The 15,394-nt window shown below is 46.5% G+C and overlaps 1 protein-coding gene across 1 annotated transcript in view; it reads right to left on the bottom strand.

The window, feature by feature from the left end:
- Window positions 1-15,394, bottom strand: part of acoxl (acyl-CoA oxidase-like) — a 348,406-nt gene that overhangs the window by 33,537 nt on the left and 299,475 nt on the right. The window contains exon 13 of the mRNA XM_085997863.1: window positions 14,265-14,354. Within this exon, the coding sequence (XP_085853989.1) occupies window positions 14,265-14,354 (90 nt within the window). The remainder of the gene's footprint in view (window positions 1-14,264; window positions 14,355-15,394) is intronic.

Below are 15,394 nucleotides of genomic sequence, written 5' to 3'. Positions count from 1 at the left end.
TGGAAAACCACAAATGTAACAGCCCTATTTAAGAAAGGAGGGAGACAGAAAGCAGGAAACTATAGACCAGTTGGCCTAACATCTGTCGTTGGGAAAATGCTGGAGTCCTTCATTAAGGAAGCAGTAGCAGGGCATTTGGAAAATCAGAATGCTGTCAAGCAGAGTCAGCATGGTTTTATGAAAGGGAAATCATGTTTAACAAATTTGCTGGAGTTCTTTGAGGATGTAACGAGCAGGGTGGACAAAGTTGAGCCAGTGGATGTGGTGTATTTGGATTTCCAGAAGGCATTCGATAAGGTGCCACATAAAAGGTTACTGCATAAGATAAGAGCTCACAGAGTTGGAGGTAATATATTAGCATGGATAGAGAATAGGCTAACTAACAGAAAACAGAGAGTCAGGATAAATGGGTCATTTTCCGGTTGGCAAACGGTAACTAGTGGCGTGCTACAGGGATCGGTGTTGGGGCCTCAACTATTTACAATCTACATTAATGACTTGGATGAAGGGACCGAGTGTAATGTAGCCAAGTTTGCGGATGATACAAAGATGGCTGGGAAAGCAAGTTGTGCAGAGGACTCAAAGAATCTGTAAAGGGATATAGACAGGCTAGGTGAGTGGGCAAACATTTGGCAGATGGAGTATAATGTGGGAAAGTGCGAGGTTATCCACTTTGGCAGGAAAAATAAAAAAGCGAATTATTATTTAAATGGAGAGATTATAAAATGCTACAGTTCAGAGGGACCTGGGGGTCCTTGTGCATGAAACACAAAAAGTTAGCATGCAGGTACAGCAAGTAATCAAAAACGCAAATGGAATGTTGGCCTTTATTTCAAATGGGTTGAAGTATAAAAGCAGGGAGGTTCTGCTACAACTGTACAGGGTATTGGTGAGACCACATCTTGAGTACTGCGTACAGTTTTGGTCTCCTTATTTAAGGAAGGACATACTTGCATTGGAGGCAGTTCAGAGACGATTCACTAGGTTAATTCCAGAGATGAGGGAGTTGACTTATGAGGAAAGGTTGAGCAGGCTGGGCCTATACTCATTGGAATTTAGATGAATGAGAGGTGATCTTATTGAAACATATAAGATACTGAGGGGGCTCGACAAGGTAGATGCAGAGAGGATGTTTCCCCTCATGGGGAAATCTAGAACTCGGGGGCATAGTTTCAGAATAAAGGGTTGCTCTTTTAGAACTGAGATGAGGAGGAATTTCTTCTCTCTGAGGGTCGTACATCTGTGGAATTCTCTGCCGCAGAGAGCTGTGGAGGCTGGGTCATTAAATACATTTAAGGTGGAGATAGACAGATTTTTGCAAGATAAGGGAGTGAAGGGTTACGGGGAGCGGACAGGGAAGTGGCTTTGAGCCCAAGATCAGCCACGATCTTATTGAATGGCAGAGCAGGCTCGAGGGGCCAAGTGGCCTATTACTGGTCCTATTTCTTATGTTATGTGGAGAGACTTGTGCTTCATTGGCTGTAAAGCGCTTTGGGGCGTCCTGAGGTCATGAAAGATGCTATATAAATGCAAATCTGTCTTTCTTTTTATAGAATGTCAGAAGAGTTCTGACGAAAGGTCATCGACCTGAAACGTTAACTCTGTTTCTCTCTTCACAGATGCTACCTGACCTGCTGAGTGTCTCCAGCAATTTCGGTTTTTATTTCTTTTTATAGAAGCTGGGATTATTCTCCTTAGAGGAGAGAAGATTGGGGGAAATTTAATAAGTTTTAAATGTTTTTATTTCAGATTTCCAGCATCCTCAATATTTTGCTTTTGTCTTGAGATTTAATAGAGGCGCTCAAAATAATGAGGCAATTTTGAAAGAGGACAACAAGGCCATGGGGGGAGCTAAGAATTCGTTTCAGAACATTCTTCTAGTTTGTAGCTTTGCATATTCTGTGGTTTTCCCTCCTGTCTTGAAGTATATGCAAATCATTAAACCTGAAGATCAAAACCTCAGATTTACACATAATCCTCTCAGAAGGTGTGAACTGCAGCTTCAGAGGGACTGGAGCTCAGTGCATATGAGTGGAGGAGGCACAATGAACAGAAGCAGAGATTCTGTTGCAGCTGAAGATAATTGTCCAGCAATCTTTGCTGCCACTCTAAAGCTGCTTTTATAGCGACACGCGACCCACGCCTGTTGAACAGTGCCTGTTCCGGATCCAAGTGTCCTGTGCAGCCGAAAACAACATGAAGGTTAATCCGATGGGATTTTGTTAGGGTTGCTAAATTCTACCACCCCTACCACGCTGATACCAGCTAACTGAGCCGAGACTGCAAATTGAACCTGGGACCTTCTGGTCCGTACAACTCAGTCTTCTTAAGCAGTCCCTCGTCACCGAAGATGACTTGCTTCCACATTAAAAATGGGTTCTCAGGTGACTGATGAGTCCAATGGGGGACCTACGGTCTCTGTCACAGGTGGGGCAGACGGTGGTTGAAGGGGCGGGTGGGTGGGGTGCTTGGGTTGATGTGCGCTCCTTCCGCTGCCTGCGCTTGGCTTCCGCTTGCTCCCGGCGAAGAGACTCGAGGAGTTTGGCGCCTTCCCGGATGCTTCTCCTCCACTTTGTGCGGTCTTGGGCCAGGGATTCCCAGGTGTCGGTGGGGATGTTGCACTTTTTCAAGGAGGCTTTGAGGGTGTCCTTGAAGCGTTTCCTCTGCCCACATGGGGCTCTCTTGCCGTGTCGGAGCTCCGAGTAGAGCGTTTGTTTAGGGAGTCTCGTATCAGGCATGCGGACGATGTGACCCGTCCATCGGAGCTGATCGAGCGTGGTCAAAGCTTCGATGCTGGGGATGTTGGCCTGAGCCAGAACACAGATGTTGGTGCGCCTATCCTGACAATGGATTTGCAGGATCTTGTGGAGGCGACGTTGGTGGTACCTCTCCAGTGCTTTGAGGTGCCTGCTGTACATGGTCCATGTCTCTGAGGCATACAGGAGGGCGGGTATTACTACTGCTCTGTAGACCATGAGCTTGGTGCCGGGTTTGAGGTCCTGGTCTTCAAACACTCTCTTCCTCAGGCAACCGAAGGCTGCACTGGCACACTGAAGGTGGTGTTGGACTTCGTCATCGACGTCTGCCCTTGTTGATAGTAGGCTCCCGTGGTATGGAAAGTGGTCCATGTTGTCCAAGGCTTTGTCATGGATTTTGATAATCGGGGGGCAGTACTGTGTGGCTGGGGCAGGTTGGTAGAATACCTTTGTCTTACGGATGTTTAGTGTAAGGCCCAAGCTCTCGTATGCTTCGGTGAAGGTGTTAACAGCGGTTTGGAGTTCGACCTCCGAGTGTGCGCAGATGCAAGCGTCGTCTGCATACGGTAATTCGACGACAGAGGAACGGATGACCTTGGATCTGGACTGGAGGCGACGGAGGTTGAACAGTTTCCCGTTTGTTCTGTAAATTAGCTCCACTCCAGCGGGGAGCTTACTGAGGGTGAGATGGAGCATTGCCACAAGGAAGATCGAGAAGAGTGTTGGTGCGATGACACAGCCTTGCTTGACCCCAGTCCATACATGAATTGGGTCTGTGTTGGAACCGTTGGTCAGGATCACAGCTTGCATGTCGTCGTGAAGCAGGCGGAGGATGGTGACAAACTTTTGAGGGCAGCCGAATTTGAGGAGGACACTCCGTAATCCCTCACGGTTGACAGTGTCAAAGGCCTTTGTGAGGTCAAAGAAGGCCATGTACAGCGGTTGGCACTGTTCCCTGCATTTCTCTTGTAATTGGCGCGCGGTGAAGATCATGTCCATTTTGCCCCTTAGTGGGCGGAATTCACATTTCGACTGGGAGGAGCTCTTCAGCCACTGGGAGAAAGCGATTGAGGAGGATTCTTGCAATGACTTTCCCTGTGGCAGACAGTAGGGAAACTCCTCTGTAATTACCGCAATCGGATTTGTCACCTTTCTTGAAGATGGTCACAATTACGGCGTCTCTGAGATCCCCTGGCATGCTCTCCTCCTTCCAGATAAGAGAAATGAGTTCATGAATTCGCGCCAGTAGTGCTTCTCCGCCATGCTTTAGCGCCTCGGCAGGGATTCTATCTGCTCCTGAGGCCTTGTTGTTCTTCAGTTGTCGGATGGCCTTTTCAACCTCATGCCGGGCTAGGGTTGTGCTGAGATGGTGGTGGGTAGCATGCTGCGGGATGGAGTTGAGGACACTCGCGTCGAAGACAGAGTCTCGGTTAAGGAGATCTTTGAAGTGCTCCTTCCAGCGGGCACTGACTGCCTCTCTGTCCTTGATGAGTACCTCTCCGTTCTTGGCCCACAGTGGGGTAGGACCTTGGGCCGTAGGCGGTCTTGACTGCGCAAAAGAATCCACACACGTCATGGTTGTCGGCTAGCTGCTGGATCTCCTGCACTTTCTCCACCCACCACCTGTTCTTTAGGTCGCGAGTTTTTTGTTGGACCTCGGCCTTCAGGCGTCTGTAGAGCTGCTTTCTTGCTCTCGGGTTGTGTTGCTGTTTCCAGATCAGGAATGCTTTGCACTTGCGGCTTATTAGCTCCTGGATCTCCTGGTCATTCTCGTCGAACCAGTCTTGGTGTTTCCTGGTCGAGTGAGTCAGTGCTACACTGGAAGATGCCTTTACCCTCTAGGCATACAATGTATTTTTATAATGTGAGGAATTTGATCATCGGTGCTTTGTTCAAGCAGGAGGATTAGTGATACATTTTCATCACATAGACAAGCGGCCAGATTTTTTTAGTCAGCTTTTACAGAGGGATCCTGTCCTGCCTTGAACGATATAAGCCAAATCACCATGAAAAACCAATTTAATACAAATCAGAGGAAAGGGCCACCAAACTGTACGGTGTGCTGATCAGACCGCGTCTTGAGTAGTCAGCCCAGTCTGAGTCACCAAGACACAAGGGCCACAGTCAGGGCTTTATGGCCTGGAAAGGAGGGGAGATCTTATAAAGGTAAACGAGATAGTGAAGGGAGATGGAAAAGGTAAATCCAGAATATTACTTTAAATTGTGAGAGTAGGACAAGGAGACACGGCTTCAAATAAGCAAAAGGTAGATTCAGGATTCATGTGAAGAAATCCTGCTTTTGGCAAAGAATGATCAATTTTTGGAATAGACTTCTAGGAAGAGTAATGGAAGTGAAGAACAAGGATGTCTTGCTGCAGTTGTACAGGGCCTTGGTGAGACCACACCTTGAGTATTGTGTGCAGTTTTGGTCGCCTTATCTGAGGAAGGATGTTCTTGCTATGGAAGAAGTGCAGCGAAGATTCACCAGGCTGATACCTGGGATGGCAGGAATGACGTATGAGGAGAGATTGGGTCGATTGGGCTTGTACTCGCTGGAGTTTAGAAGAATGAGAGGGGATCTCATTGAAACTTATAAAATTCTAACAGGACTAGACAGACTAGATGCAGGAAGGATGTTCCCGATGGTCGGGGAGTCCAGAACCAGGGGTCACAGTCTAAGGATAAGGTGTAGGACATTTAGGACTGAGATGAGGAGGAATTTCTTCACCCAGAGAGCGGTGAACCTGTGGAATTCTCTACCACAGAAGGCAGTAGAGGCCAATTCATTAAATATATTCAAGAAGGAGTTGGATATATTTCTTAAGGCTAAAGGGATCAAGGGATATGGAGAGAAGGCAGGGACAGGGTATGAATTTGGATGATCAGCCATGATCTCATTGAATGGCGGAACAGGCTTGAGGGGCCGAATGGCCTACTCCTACTCCTATCTTCTATGATTCTATATAAGTGTCTGGAATCTTTTAAGAAGCAATTGGATGCTCAGATGGGAAGGGACATTTGGGTGGATGAATATGGTCTGAACAGCCTTCCTCATCTTTAATTATCTTATAAACATAGAAAATCTCTTTTTTCTTCTCATTTACTTTCCTTTTCTGCCCCAGTATCATGAAGGTGGTGACTCATGTTGGGCTCTGGTTACATTAGCATGCACAGCCCTCTGGTACTTCATTCCTTATACGTGAACTTAGAACACAGCTGCTTATATTCTGCAGTTCCGCTGTGCATGTGTCGTTGCCTGAGGCTAGTGCAGTCAGCAGCAACAAAGTAAACTCGCTTAATTCACTAAGGCTGCCGGCTGATCGACCCAGTAGCAAAACAAAAATGGGTCTCCCAGGCTCCTGGATTTAGCAAATCCAGCATACAAACCAAAAATGTCCCTGAACTGTTGAGTTGGTTCATCTGAGCACAGGCGGCAGTAAGGGAGTTGCAATTAGTCTCCGTGGCCCTGGGTTGGAGAGGGAGGCCATCAGCCATTGTTCCCGTCCCCAGTTCCAATTCAGTGGTTGTGCATTGCTGTTAGCTGAAGACAGGATTGGGCTGTGCCGGGATGACCCCCCCCACTTCTTCTTGGCCAAGAGTATGCAGACACTTGGGGGGGGGGGGGGATTTTCCTCTGCAGATGGGATCATGGCGGAAATGGTGGGAAAATAGGATGGCGAGGCCTACTGCTGCATCATCGATCCAAATAGGTTCCCGCCACCTCCCGGTTTCTGCCAGTTCCTTCCAGGCCCTGCCGGATGCAAATAGTGGCGGGGATGGGGGCTCGGATCCCAATGGATTTTCCTTCTTTCGGCCCCTGTCACCACCGCTTGCCAGGGCCACCATGGGGAAGGTAGTGGTGGGCCCTGAGCTGCCCCACCCCGTGGAGGAAGAGGGCTTTGTAGTATCAAGGCTCACATGAGAACTATAGCTACTGGGACGGGGTACCAAAGGCCACATGGAACTGGACCCCAGCGAAGAGCCTTCAGCAATGGGAGAAGGGGGAGGAGGGGGTGGATACTGTCAAGGACATAAAAGGAGGGAAAATGTGCCAAAAAATGTGGAAATTCCGAACGACGTCATAAGAACAGAAGAAAGTACGGAATAATAAAAGGTCATTTGGTTTAGCAAGTCTGCTTCTTCTATTAGTCCAGACACAAATTTCACCATCATGGACTTTAGTCAACTTATTAATTATTGTTAACCCGCAGGTTGTGAATAAGCACAGATAACGTACAAAATAAGCGTGACTGACATTTCTGCCTGAGCTTCAGCGAAATCTAGTGAAACTCCAGGAATCTCATCTGACATTACAAAGTGTATTATTCAACCTTGGACCCTGGCGTCATTCCATCCTTCATATAACTTACAATCCTGCTTTTATTTTAAAAGAAACAAAACTTCATTTCAAGAGGCTAGTCCTTACAAATAAACAAGCTACAACTCCAAATGGGGAGACGTTTAAAAATGAACAGCCACGGTTACTTTTTTTTTTGGAAGCCTTTTTAGAAAGAAAAATTGCACAGTGGCTTCCGTGTTGGTGAGGCTGTAAGGGTAGATTTTAAACCACTCACACTCCTGGGGTGGAGCTTCGCTCGCCTGGAGTGCATATCAGGAATTCGGGTGGTCGAGGATGACATGAATCTTGTCATTCATGTGGAAATGACTTATGAAGTAATACTGGGCGGCCTGCTCGTGGCGCTGTCCAGGGAGAGTATAAATACTCGGGCATGGGCCCAGCTTGCTCAGGACATTCTTTAACAGGAACTAGTGAAGGACACAACTGGATCTCCATGTTGAAAAAACGTTGATTAAAGCCTTGTTTAATACTCAGACCAAGTGCCTGGTAGTTTTCTTACATCAGAGGTTAACAGGTCCCGTGGGATTTTCCGTACAGAAATCCTACAAAGCCCGCTGACCTCCACATCCAGGTTCTCCATATGCTCTCCCGATGGGCAAAGCTCCATGCCAGAGGATGTGAGTTTGTAAGATGCACCCCTGGGGTACATTCTCTTAATGTGGCACTTAACAGGTAGTCAAATCAACTGCATGGTTGTGGATACTTACTTCAGAATCAGTGTAGCCACGGGTGGGGTGGGGAAGGGAAGATAATTGGGCAAACGGAAAATGAGAGCAATCCTGCCGTAAACCAGATATTCAGCTAGCTCTTTCACTAAAGGCATTAATCAAAGCAGCAGTAACTGACTGGAGTCTAATCCATGCATGTACTAATCTGTTTAAAAAAATAAATCTCATTTGTTAGTCACACTGGAGAATTAGATTTGTTATATATAATGATTAATTTACTGCAATTCCAAGACAAATGTACAGAACAGGAATTCCACTGACAAAATGCAATGATTTAAGACCCTTGTGGAGAAAAATAATTAATAGCCTGGTCACTGTACTGATAACGTATTTTAGTCTTGTTAAATGCATTTCAAAAAACATTATATTAATGACTCCAGGCACCGCAAATAACGACAATCCCCCTGAAATGTAGGAACATAATGAAGTCACTGTAGAAGAAGTGAAATGTCGTACTTTGTATTTTCGAGATTATCAATAATATTAATAGAAAAATAATTTAAGGAGAATATTTGTTTTCCTGTTTCTGCTTTCAACATCAAAACAGAACACAATCACATTTTGATAAGTGTGCAAATTATCTTTAAGCACCAATTTCACTGACGCCAATTATAGCAAAAAGAACCCTGTGTTATGATAACAAAATACTGCCGAGTGTGATAAGTTAGGGTTAGCGATTTGTTTGCAATCAGAAACTTGTAATTTCACAGTCTCTGCGACGTTTTATGCCAAGTTGCAGCAGTCGGTCAGCAAGTCACCCTACAGACAGTAAGTGTACAAGTTCATGGGATTTGTTGAGGGATGTTGCACCGTGCCAAATACTTGCCCAAAAGATGGTTTCTGATTCACTGGGACCATGAAAATGTCATGTCAAGGACAGAACTGGTGAGTGATTCAGGGGTTTTAGCTTGACGGAGGGGGAGCGGGGAGAGGTATCAAGATACTTTGCAGAGCCTTTCAGTAAGAGATTAAACAGGTTAGGACCTAGACGACATTCAGGCTTGGGCTGATAAGTGACAGGTAACATTCGCGCCACACAAGTGCCAGGCAATGACTATAGAAACATAGAAGATAGGAGCAGGAGTAGGCCATTCGGCCCCTCGAGCCTGCTCCGCCATTCAATGCGATCATGGCTGATCATCCAAATTCAGTACCCTGTCCCTGCTTTCTCCCCATATCCCTTGATCCCTTTAGCCTTAAGAAATATATCCAACTCCTTCTTGAATATATTTAATGAATTGGCCTCTACTGCCTTCTGTGGTAGAGAATTCCACAGGTTCACCACTCTCTGGGTGAAGAAATTCCTCCTCATCTCTGTCCTAAATGGCTTACCCCTTATCCTTAGACTGTGACCCCTGGTTCTGGACTCCCCGACCATCGGGAACATCCTTCCTGCATCTAGTCTGTCTAGTCCTGTTAGAATTTTATGTTTCAATGAGATCCCCTCTCATTCTTCTAAACTCCAGTGAGTACAAGCCCAATTGACCCAATCTCTCCTCATACGTCATTCCTGCCATCCCAGGTATCAGCCTGGTGAATCTTCGCTGCACTCCCTCCATGGCAAGAACATCCTTCCTCAGATAAGGCGACCAAAACTGCACACAATACTCAAGATGTGGTCTCACCAAGGCCCTGTACAACTGCAGCAAGACATCTTTGTTCCTGTACTCAAACCCTCTCGCTACGAAGGCCAACATACCATTTGCCTTCTTAACCGTCTGCTGCACTTGCATGCTTACCTTCAGCGACTGGTGCACAAGGACGCCAGGTCTCGTTGCACTTCCCCTTCTCCCAATCTATTGCCATTCAGATAATAATCTGCCTTCTTGTTTTTGACACCAAAGTGGATAACCTCGCATTTATCCACGTTATATTGCAACTGCCATGCTTCTGCCCAATCACCCAACCTGTCCAAATCATACTGGAGTTTCTCGGCATCCTCTTCACAGCACACACGCCCACCCAGCTTTGTGTCATCTGCAAACTTGGAGATATTACATCTAGTTCCCTCATCCAGATCATTAATATATATTGTGAATAGCTGGGGTCCAAGGACTGATCCCTACGGTACCCCACTAGTCACTGCCTGCCACTCGGAAAAAGAGCCGTTTATCCCAACTCTTTGCTTTCTGTCTGCCAACCAGTTCTCTATCCAAGTCAATACCTTGCCCCCAATCCCATGTGCCTTAACTTTACATGCTAATCTCTTATGCGGGACCTTATCGAAAGCCTTTTGAAAGTCCAAATACACCACATCCACTGGTTCTCCCTTATCTATTTTACCAGTTACATCCTCAAAAAATTCCAACAAGCGAGAGTCTAACCACCTCCCCTTGATATTCAACGGCATTACCATCGCCGAATCCCCCACCATCAACATCCTGGGGGGTCACCATTGACCAGAAACATAACTGCACCAGCCACATAAATACGGTGGCAACAAGAGCAGGTCAGAGGCTGGGTATTCTGCGGCGAGTGTCTCACCTCCTGACTCCCCAAAGCCTTTCCACCATCTACAAGGCATAAGTAAGGAGTGTGATGGAATACTCTCCACTTGCCTGGATGAGTGCAGCTCCAACAACACTCAAGAAGCTCGACACCATCCAGGACAAAGCAGCCCGCTTCATTGGCACCCCATCCACTACCTTAAACATTCACTCCCTCCACCACCGGCGTACCGTGGCTGCAGTGTGTACCATCTACAAGATGCACTGCAGCAACTCGCCAAGGCTTCTGCAGCACCTCCCAAACCTGCGACCTCTTCCACCTAGAAGGACAAGGGCAGCAGGTGCATGGGAACACCACCACCTCCAAGTCACACACCATCCGGACATAGAAGTATATCGCCGATCCTTCATCGTCGCAGGGTCAAAATCCTGGAACTCCCTGCCTAACAGCACTGTGGGAGTACCTTCACCACACAGACTGCAGCGGTTCAAGAAGGCAGCTCACCACCTTCTCAAGGGCAATTAGGGATGGGCAATAAATGCTGGCCTTGCCAGCGACGCCCACATCCCATAAAAAACGAATTTAAAAAAAAGATAGTGTCCATGAAGGACGGATTGGTGCACGGTCTGTGACAGTAACAGGTGTTGTGGCCAAAGAGCCTTTCCTGAGCCAGAGGGTTGTGGGTTCAAATCCCACTCCAGAGACTTAAGCACATAATCTAGTGCTGAGGGAGTGCTGAACTGTTGGAGGTGCCGACTTTTGGATGAGACGTTAAACCCAGGCACCGTCTGCTCTCTCAGGTGAACAACTTGCATTTATATAGAGCCTTTAACGTAGTAAAAGGTCCCAAAGCACTTCATAGGAGTAATTACCAAACAAAATTTTGACACTGAGCCATATAAGGAGATATTAGGACTGGTGACCAAAAGCTTGGTCAAGGAGGTAGGTTTTAAAGAGCATCTTAAAGGGGGAGAGAGAGGTAGAGGTGGAGAAATTTAGGGAGGGATTTCCAGAGCTTCGGGCCTAGGCAGCTGAAAGCGTGGCCGCCAATGGTGGAGCAAAGAAAATCTGAGATGTGCAAGAGGCCCGATTTGGAGGAGAGCAGAGATCTCGGAGGGTTGTGGGCAATGTTCCGCCTAACTTTTTTTGGGTGCGTGGCCCCTTTAAGGGCTGCGCGGCTCAGTCACAGTTTTGCACACGCGCAAAACTTAAAAAAGCCGGGCCTGTGCTACACGGCCGCACAGCTTAGAGGCAACGTTGGATATAGAATCATAGAAAATTAGGCACAGAAGAAGGTCATTCACCCATCGTGTCTGTGCTGACCGTAAAAGAGATATCCCGCCTAATCCCACTTTCCAGCTCTTGGTCCATGGCCCTGTAGGTTACGGCACTTCAAGTGCATATCGAGGTACTTTTTAAATGCGATGAGGGTTTCTGCTTCTACCACCCTTTCAGGCAGTGAGTTCCAGACCCCCCACCACCAGTCTGGTTCAGCCTCAGACAGTGGTCAGGGAGAGGGATGGAGTCGGTGGCTAGGGAATGGTTGTTTGTGGCGGGGATCGAAGACAATGGCTTCAGTTTTCCCAATATTTAATTGGAGGAAATTTCTGCTCATCGGACAAGCAGTGTGACAAATCAGAAGCAGTGGAGGGGTCGAGAGAGGTGGTGTTGAGGTAGAGCTGGGCATCATCAGGGTACATGCGGAGCCTGACGCTGTGTTTTCGGATGATGTCGCCGAGGGGCAGCAGGTAGATGAAAATAGGGGGGAGGGCAAGGATAGATCCTTGGGAGACATCAGAGGTAACGGTGCGGGAGTGGGAAGAGAAGCCGTTGCAAGTGATTCTCTGGCTACGACTGGATAGATAAGAATGGAGGGCAGGCCCACCCGGCTGGACGACTGAGGAGAGGTATTGGAGGAGGATGGTGTGGTGAACCTTGTTAAAGGCTGCAGACAGGCTGAGAAGGGATAGTTTACCACGGTCACAATCACATAGGATGCCATTTGTGACTTTGATAAGGACCGTTTCAGTGCTGTGGCAGGGGCGGAAACCTGACTGGCGCAGTTCAAACATGGAATTGCGGGATCGATGGGCACGGATTTGGGAGGCGACAACACGTTCATATAAAAGATCCCGTGGCACTATTTTGAAGAACAGGTACGTTCTCCTGGCCAATATTTATCCCTTAACCAACATCACTAAAACAGATTATCTGGTCATTATCACATTGTTTTTTGTGGAACCTTGCTGTGCACAAATTGGCTGCCGCGTTTCCTACATAACAACAGTGACTACACTTCAAAAGCACTTAATTGACTGTAAAGGGCTTTGGGTCATCCTGAGGTTGTGAAAGGCGCTATATAAAGGCAAGTTCTTTCTTTTATTTCTTTTGGAATGGCTTTGGTATTAACACTTTGATTTGCAACTTCCTTTTACAAAGTTGCCGCATCCTGTTCCAATTCCAATATCTTTCCAACACATTAGTAGCAGTTTGTTACACCACAATGAAGAGAGTGTATTTTCTTCAGTGTAAGATATTGCAGAGACGAGTGCCAATTAATGATTATATATTATAGGTTTTTTTCTCCTGTATTTATTTCTGATTTTTGCACCGTCATCACAGGTTACATAACACCACTTCCCGCTGGAACAATGTCTCACGGTGCAGGAGTCTATGAGTCACTTTTTCCCTGCAGTTTACTGAAATAAAAGCTGTTAAACTGCACTGAGGCTATTTGGGAAACCATACTTCATTGGGATCGATGGTTGAATAGTACACTATTTTTGTTAAAAACTCTCAACAGCAGCGTAGCCCCATCATTGTTTCAAATCAGAAGGCCGAGGCCTGCGTGCTGTTGTTATGAAAATTATTCTTAATTTCCCCCTCCCCCTAACCGGTGATTCAGTTAGCAAAAGCAGCAAGTAACTGAGTCACACAGACTAGGAAGATCCTAGACTCAACTTCTGGCTTGTCCCGAGCTAGCTGATTTCAGCTGGGGGGAGGTGGGGGGGGGGGCAGTAGTAATTAGCCTCGGTATCCCTTGGGTAGGGAAAAGGGGAGGAAATAACCAGCCAGGGATTACCCCTTCTCGATTGATATCCAACAACCCCTGCTGGAAGTGCAGCTTGTGGGTGGTGGGTGCTGACAGGATTGGGCTCGGCTCTGATGGCCCCCCCCCCCCCGCCCTCTCCTCGCAGTTGAAAACCTTGCCATTTTCGCTATGGCAGAAGGCTACATGGACAAGGCAGCCAAAGGGTGACAGGCGCCCGCAGAATCTTAGGCCAGCAGGAGTCAGCACCTTCAGGAGAGAGAAGCAAGTTGCCAAAAAAAAAGAAAAGATTTAAATTAGAGTCCGTTAATAGTATTTCCGCATCCTCGCCCTTTTCATAGGCCATGGAAGTCCTGCAGTGACACAGATCGTGGTTGGGGATACTATGTAAAAAATGCATTTAAAGTTACTCATACAGCTGGTTGCGGAACAGCATTAGTACTGCAATTGTGGCACTAATGACATTCAGCAGTAATAAAATGTATCACTATTAAAAATGTTTCTTATATTTAAAACACCCACTTTGAAACACTAGCAATTGCTCACAAAAGAATACCTTCTCTGTATGGGTGTGTCGATGGAAAATGTGTTGACTTTACTGCAGCTTTCCCCACCACAATTGATTTGACTCTGCCCACAGTGGTTTACGCAAATCAGCCCACAGAGAGGACCGAAGGGTACAGTGAGAGAATGGAGCAGTTAGCTGAAGGACCAGCTGGTACGATATAGAATCCAAGGGCAACCCTGACTCAGTATCAAAATAATCCTTTAGCCAAGAGCATGGTTGTTCAAAACACAAATGGGCAGCATGAGTGTTTGCAGAGACTGTACTCGTTTTCAGAAAGATGCAAATCGAAACGGGATCCTCACACAATCTTGCGGTGCGGCATAAAATACATGGAGCAACGCTTCAATGACCTTACCTGTAGCATAACAACATTGTCACCCTCAAAGGTTACGAATACATCTGAGTCACATTTCAGGCCCGGGATACGGTTCTCCATCATATAACCCTGAAACAAAAGGCACACAAGCAACATGAGGTTTATACGACACTGAGATAAACAGTCTAAACACACTGGGAAACATTAGATAGCAAAATGCTGCGTAATTTTGTGAAACTAACTGAATCACAAAAAACACACTGATCGACACACCGCTTTGGTTGAACTCTGTCAAATAAGAACCCAGGTACAGGAGTCCAAACAATGTTTTGTTCTGTAAATTTAATTGTCCCCATTTTGTAGATACCCTTGTGTTATGGACTATTGTAGCACTGAGATAGCAGGCAGGCAACCTGTTGTCCTGACCTCATCACTCTTAATCCTCAGTGCACTGCTGATGAGTTTAATCACACAGGCACACTCCTCTGTTGATGATCAGTTTACTTGTCCGGCAGCAGGCTTTTTCTGGTTTAAAGAAAGACTTGCATTTCTATAGCGCCTTTCACAACATCAGGACATCCCAAAGCGCTTTACAGTCAATGAAGTACTTTTGAAGTGGAGTCATTGTTGTAACGTAGGAAATGTGGCAGCCAATTTGCACACAGCAAGTTCCCACAAATAGCAATGTGATAATGAACAGATAATCTGTTTCAGTGATGTTGATTGAGGGATAAATATTGCCCTTAGGACACCGGGGGTAACTCCCCTGCTCTTCTTTGAAATAGCGGTCGTGGGATCTTTTACGTCCACCTGCGAGAGCAGACGGGGCCTCAGTTTAACGTCTCATCTGAAAGAGGACACCTCCAACTCATTCTAGTCTCTGGAGTGGACTTGAACCCACAATCTTCTGACTCAGAGGCGAGAGTGTTACCACTGAGCCACAGCTGACACATAAATCGAACACAGACACACTTCATCTACTTGCGTTAGCTTGTCATGCACTCATTGTGGTACTTTAACATCTAAATACCCAAAGTTTGAAACACTGATAATATTTATCAGAATTAGTTCAATAACTTACAATCATAAATTGTAGTTGACATTTTTTAATTTGTTCTTTATTGCCTATCCCCATTTGCCCTGGGGGAATTAAGAAATTATAACTATAG

This window comes from Somniosus microcephalus, chromosome 9 (assembly GCF_052327205.1).
Source record: "Somniosus microcephalus isolate GS21.2 chromosome 9, FLI_Smic_1.0, whole genome shotgun sequence".
NCBI lineage: Eukaryota > Metazoa > Chordata > Chondrichthyes > Squaliformes > Somniosidae > Somniosus > Somniosus microcephalus.
Note: the sequence above shows the minus strand (reverse complement) of the source record. Positions and strands in the feature narration are given on the sequence as shown.